Consider the following 6,979-nt stretch of genomic DNA (forward strand, 5'->3'; position numbering starts at 1 on the left):
ACAGCTTAAAGCTGTAGTATGTACGTCATGTTAATTTAGCTGCGTCATATCACAATTCACCTCCAGACAGGCTAGTGCACTTTCTAGGTGATGAAGCCAGTGTGTACCTTGGATAAAGTGGGCATGCATTAGTAATTTTTTCGTGCACAGCTGGTTTGAACTATTTTGGATGAAGCAACCATTTTACTGCATCACACTCATTCAACTCGCAAATCTTTCAAGAAGTGATATTTCAGATATCTGCTTAGCTTAGAGACAAGTAGTTCTGTCAGCTGTAGATTATGAGCATATTCTGCGCGTTGTTACTGACCAACAACAAATATAGTTGGATATTCATTTTTTAACAGAAGGCAGGAAATAATAGTTGAACTCATTTCAGTTTATTTTAGTTCCCGTGCAAGGAGTGCTGCCAGGCTGTTTTTTAAATACGCCACATTGACTCCAGGAAAATGGTCACACGTGTACCCTGCAAAGATATAAAACAAATCACAATTACAGTGTGCTACATATCAACTGAAACACAAAGTCAATATTATTTGTGAGCACTGCCCTTGATCACCTCATCATACTGGTATGGTATATAGGGTTTACCATCCCAGAACAACACAAGGCTATAAGGGGCGCCGCAGTGGAAGGCTCCTGATTTGAACCACATGGCGTTCTGTGCACTGAAATATGGCCGCCGAGTGCATAACCACTGAGCCACTGCACTGGGGCATGCATGAAATTACATGTGCCGTCAAGAATGAGTCAATATGCCTGTCACTGCTTGCATGATATCAACTGAAACTATTGCCACAACTAGCTGCCTCAACTCTGTGAACATTACCATACTATGCTTACTTTCTCCTTGTACATGAAACTGAAGAGAGTACACTAAAGCATCGGGTTACACACAGAATGTGCACTTCAATACTGTCCGTCTTGAACAGTTTCAGCAATATTAATTGTTCAGGAAAAGTAAAAGAAAATTCGACATCCACAACCACTGAGAAACAGTAACTGCAAAAAAATAAACTACAATGTTGGGCAGGCTGGGTTATACTAAGATAAATGCTAAGTCACAAAAGCAGCAAAAGCAATTAAACTGCACAAGCAGATAAAACTACCTTCCTAAAGAACCACTGCCATGCTACTTGTGCATTAATTACAGTTGTGTATAGAACATTCAATTTTATAGCTCTGATTTCCATGGCACTCCACAAAGAAAGCATGTCAGCACAGATGTTTTACTCTGCTTCAAACAAAACAGTCTGCTAAAGAGTCCTATTATTCATACAGTAGCCTGTTATGGCCTATGGTAACCTTCATAGTGGTAAGGCAGATCTCGCATACCTCACCCAACTGAATGTGCCCATGCTTGCTTCAGCTATTTGCACCAGAAATGAGTCATGAGGACCGAGCTTACAGAACGCTAAATTTCATGAACGCACAGTTTATCTTGTGCCTCCTTAGCAAGTAATAAAGTGCAGTAACCGACGAGTAATTCGGAGTTCGATGAGGCACTGTCAGTTACCCCATAGAAGCGCATACGTATTCACGACGGATATTTTGGACTTTCAAAGTCCGAAAGTTTGATTTTTCAGACTAATTTCAGTCGCCTGCGGGCCAAAATCGGCCATCTTATTGGCTTTTTGCTGGCGCAAAAGGCGCCATCTTGGATTGAGGTGGATTTACTCTGCAGTTGGATTGGCTTGAAATACTTTTGGTACCTCATTTTTGCCAGTAGAGGTCCCTGCGATCTCTGACACTTCGAGGTGGCAGTCGGATAGTCATCGCCGTCAACTTGCTTTTGTTGCCAAAATTCTCGGGGGCAGTTATCGCTTGTCTCATACGTTGAAAATTAAAAACTGGTTGTTGGGGGAAGGAAGTGGCGCAATATCTGTCTCACACCTCGGTGGACACCTGAACCGTGCATTAAGAGAAGGGATAAAGAAGGGACTAAGAGAACAATGAGGTGCCATAGTGGAGGGCTCCGGAGTGATTTCGACTACCTGGGGATCTTTAAACGTGCACTGACATCGCACAACTCAGGGGCGCCTGTGCATTTCGCCTCCATTGAAATGCGGCCGCTGCGGTCGGGTACGAACCCGGGGAATCCGGATTAGTAGCCGAGCTCCCTAACCACTGAGCCACCACAGCGGGTCTCATACAGTCATTCGCCGTTTCGTCACTTGGATTTCTCCGACCGTGTCGACAGAGTGACGCTCCGTCTTCATGAAGTTACATCCATTCGCCATTTTGTGATTGCTTTGAACGAAAAGTGCCTTGTCTTTGAGTGTGTTTGACAAGCGGTGTAGTGCACACTTGGGTTGTGGATAACATGGCCCCGCCAGGTCCATGAAGGAAGCGCGGGAAGTATTAAGCTAAACGCCGTGACCTTGCTGTCTAGCGTAGACAGTGAAAGCACAACTTTGGCACATATCGTCGGCAGCAAGAGAAATTTTCCGCTTAACTTCTCTTTCGCTGCGAAACACTGCCACCGAGTCGCACTCATGACGCCAAAACAAAGCAGGGAAATAGTGCAAACTGGGGTGCAGTACATGAAAGAGTGCCCGACACTAGGCTCAACAACACTGTCTGAAGAAAACGTGGCCAATGGCGGGGGAAGAATAAACAGACTATGAATGTGGATTCCGCTACACGTTTCGCTGGCCCCTCGTCGACTTGACAAGCGTTGACGACAATGAGAATGGCAGACTACACGTGGAAGGCCGCCATCGCGCACTGCTGTGAAGCTGACCCCCCAAAAGAAAAAATTAGCAGGTAACTCGCACCCTCACTTATTAAAGGCGTTTTTTTAAATTTCGGTGCAGGTTATACGCGAGCAAATGCGGCACGTGCCAGCACTTTCTCATGGTGCAGTGTCTGTTTTTAAGGTATGCATTGGGTGACTGATAAAATATGTCAGCCTATTTGCCCACACACTTCTGCCAGCCACGCAAACATCCCCACTCATGTGGTCCCTCCACCTTCGCACATGACTGCACATGCCAGGTTTGGTGTTTTCAGCATACCATGTGGGCTAAGATATCTGCCAGCACACATTTCTGGTAGGAGTAATATAATAAACAACCATGAGAAATGTTTGCACAAGGCAGTTTGCGGTCTGTGGACCTTGTAGTCTTCACCTATGGAAAAGTTTATGTAGACATAGAAAAGGGGGGTGCCAAGTACCATAATATGGCACAAAAGCAGTGCTGTCGCCATGGGCGCAACCAATACACACACACTTGCAAGTGCTGTTGTGCTGTGGAATGTTATGTTAATCTGGCGCTAGAAAAATTAGCCTTCTAGGCTGAAGCCATGACAGTACAGCCCATAAAAGAAGTGCACCAAATTTCTGAGCAGCGAGGCAGTGGAGTGTTGGAAGGGACTGCTCTAAAGTCTTGCAAGCAGCCGGGTCTCTCTCATAACTTAAAACTCGAACTTAACTACATGGCCTATACTTTTCCTTCAATGCTTTGCTATAGTTTGGCCCTTAATTTTTAAGCAAGCAAGCAGAGAAGAGATGGAACACTCACCTATCACAGCAGACAGCCGAACAGGGTCTAGGGCCTCCTTCACAGGAAGGCCCTTTTGCACGTTATTCTTCATCCCATAGAGGGACTTTCCCCTCAACTCCTCCTCCGTGAACACATTCCGAAGGAGCGCCCTGGCGAATTTCCCAGGGCTGCTTTGACACTGCCGCTCCAACATTTGCAGAATGGTGCGGTCAACCAGTACGCCATTCCCAATGTCAACCTGCAAACAGCACAGCAATCAAAGATAAAGGCAAGCAAGCGAATTCAGCTGTTTCAATGGAAATGCTAGATTGCCCGTTATCCTCTGTGCAGTTGGGATGTCAGCAGTTGTTTAATGCGAGGAAATTACTTAACTGTACTGCAACTGCAAAAATTTTTCGAAAGAGATCCTGCATTAATGGGTTCAATGCGAATTGTAGTGCTGTAATAGCCTAGCGACTAGATGAAGTGCCTGCAAGGAAAGCATGGGCTCTTTCACGTTACCTGAGCATATTGCACTGTATGACCATCTACTTCAGGGGTCCTCAAATTGGATCTATGGTACACCGAGGTATGATGGAGGGCTTTTTGGGGTTTCCTGAGCATCTATTTACATGCATGCCTCTACAATAACCTTTTCAATTGCCAATTTTTTTAGGACTGATCACACTGCAACTGATTAGTGCACAGCCAGTCATAACTTAATTTGGTCATTTCTTCGATACGTGTTTCATAACCTGTTCGTGCTCAGCACTTCGCGGAAAAGATTTGAGGAATTTATGGTTGTAGACGGCTCAGTTGGTATACTAAGGCACCAATGCGTGTCTGATTTAGCATTTCGTCTCCATGCCTTGAGGAAGCAACAAGGATGATTGCACGTGGCTGGCTAAGCGAAAAACATGCATGTGCTGCCGATCACCCGCAGTGCCCTCTTTCTGGCGATTCTCCCTTTCACTGTCCGGTGGGGCGACGGTCTGCAGACATGCAGATATACATTTTAGGACATGCCTCTAATGGGCTCATGCATGAATTCAAGAAGCCGTGATAACTTCTCTATCGAATGCCAGAGAAAATTTCAAACGCAGAAGAGTACCTCACTTGTATATTCAAGAGTATGTGCAACGATCATATTTTAGCTCACAAACCTTTGCACATGGCACAACAGGCTGATCTGGCTCCTTTTTGGACTCCAGCATCCTCTCCAGCCGTTTCACCATTTTGGCTGGCACTGCAATGGACAGGGAAAGAAAATTGTTAGCATTCTATTAAAACAGGAAGAATGTGAGCACACCACTCAAAGCCCAGGCAGCAACCCGCAAGTAAGTAGTCTATTTTCCAGTTGTAAACAAAACACACCTATAAACATCTACCATTATAAAAAAGTATGGAATCAGTTAAAAGGGCCCTGATATGAATTCGATGAGCTTATTCTAGTGCAACATATCTGCAGAGGTGGTCTTTATAAGCATTCAATTCATTTTTGAAAGCTGTGCATGAACACTATAATTTGAAATAATTTTTAAATCTCTGCTCGCAGTACCTCGCAATCGATTAAGGAGACACACCTCATCGTGCGTCCCCCACCCCAATGACATCAGTGGGCAGAGGCGGTGAGGCGTGTCTCCGTAACCGGTTGCAAGCTACTGCGAGCAGATTTTTAAAAAATTATTTCCAAATGATAGGGTCCATGCAGAGCTTCCAAATATGACTCGAATGCCCACAAAGACCACCTCTACAAATCTGGTCCACTAGAATGAGCCCATCAAAATGATATCAGGGGCCCTTTAAAACAAAAACACCGGTTTCTGGGCATGTTAAGGGTAGCCAATGCCTGTTTCGCAGAGCAGGGTTTGTACATTTTCCTTTCCAAAATACACAAATATTCAAGAGGCATTCCTATCGCTGGCCTATATTTTAAATTTACATGAATAAAAATACTGCCACAAGGTTTCGTTTCCTCCAAAAAGCGCAAGGGGCCTAGCATCTAAGCTGTAGCAGCCGCATAGATTCTAGGAAAGTTTATTATCATTAGTAGTGAATATTGCTCGCCAATGTGTGGAACCAAAGGTTTATAGCTACTTAGAATAAAGCTGGAATTCAACCTAGTTCATGTACAAAATGATGAGCCATTTCAGTGGAGTGTACTGTATCAAGGCTCTCTCAAAGATTCTCCAGAAACTGGGTGTTAGGTTGAACACTATCTGTCATCTATACAACTGGCTGACAAACACATTTTTTAAAAATGAAGAAACATCTCCAAGTGCAAAGCCTATCCACAAGCTATCAACTGAAGAACTTTTTGCAAACATTTTCACACAGTTCATATGATGGGCCTTGCTTGAGTCCATGAGATGCCCTAGAGTATATTGCGCATAAATAAAATCTCAAATTGCAAGATATGTCCGAGATGTCGCTCTGCTTAAAAACAAACACAGACGTCTTACATTAAAAATGAATATTGCATTGTTAACCAGCCTGATTAAAACACTCATATCTGAAATGAACACCAAGAAAGAGATTGTTATGACTTGTGCTTACCAGCAAGGAGAAGGAAAAGGAAAGACATGGAAGGTTAATCAGAACAAACCATTTTGCTGTGCTGCACTGTGAGAAAGGAGTGTCGGGGCAATGGTGAAGCAGAAAAAGAAGCAAGAGGAAAATGAAATCAGTAAACAATGTCAGCACAGACATAAGTTTGAAAACTCAGGCAGGCAAATATTTTCGTTAAGCAATAGATATGGCAATACTAACAATGCCCAACGGTGCGTGCTTATAAAGAGACCATCTTGATCTGAAAGTGTTGACAGTTAAAGGCAAAGAATAAACAGTGCTGTAGAAGAGGAAACATTACACCCGCTGAGCACGAACACAGTACAAATGTATGCTTCGGGCATAGAACAGTTGTATCTGTGAAGTGGTGATCAAGAACCAGCAGACTGCACACAGTTATGCTAAGTATTCAGACATGTATGATGTAATGCCTCCAAGTACAAAATGCACGCACTTAATGATTTATTGCAAGAACAGGTTTCATGCCAAAACTAAAATTTCAAGTGCAAGGAATGTGAAGCCATCCCAGAATTCTCACCAGCTATTTTCTCTGCTGCTTCCAGCTGCCTCTTCAAGCTTTCATTTTCATTTCTCAGGCAGGAAATCTCCTCCTGCTGCTCCGTAAGCTGCTGTGCAGCTGATCTACAGCATGGGTGTTCCTGAAGAAGTGGCATGACAATTATTGAAATGTAAAATATTTTAAAAATTGAAGCATATCCTTGTGCAGTTTCAACCACTTCTGGCTGTAGTATACATGCCAGATGTCTTCAGTATTAAAAAAAAAGGTTTGGTTTTTGTAATGATTGCAGTAGTTTACTGCATGACCACTTAAAACTGAATAGCATGCACTTCAGCTGTTCTAATGTCCACATGATATGCGCTACTAGCAAGGGCTACACATTTCTAACATAATGAAACATCCAGCA

General features: G+C 43.6%; 1 protein-coding gene across 1 annotated transcript; it reads right to left on the reverse strand.

Moving 5' to 3' along the window:
- Positions 1–358: 358 nt before the first annotated feature.
- Positions 359–6,475, reverse strand: LOC144113324 (uncharacterized). Its single transcript, XM_077646326.1, has 4 exons — positions 6,042–6,475; positions 4,649–4,731; positions 3,525–3,744; positions 359–466 (listed from the first exon to the last, which is right to left on the reverse strand). Exons 1-4 carry the CDS (start codon positions 6,067–6,069, stop codon positions 381–383), a joined length of 417 nt encoding a protein of 138 aa, XP_077502452.1. The 5' UTR covers positions 6,070–6,475; the 3' UTR covers positions 359–380.
- Positions 6,476–6,979: the final 504 nt, after the last annotated feature.

This window comes from Amblyomma americanum, chromosome 1 (assembly GCF_052857255.1).
Source record: "Amblyomma americanum isolate KBUSLIRL-KWMA chromosome 1, ASM5285725v1, whole genome shotgun sequence".
In the NCBI taxonomy this organism is placed as follows: domain Eukaryota; kingdom Metazoa; phylum Arthropoda; class Arachnida; order Ixodida; family Ixodidae; genus Amblyomma; species Amblyomma americanum.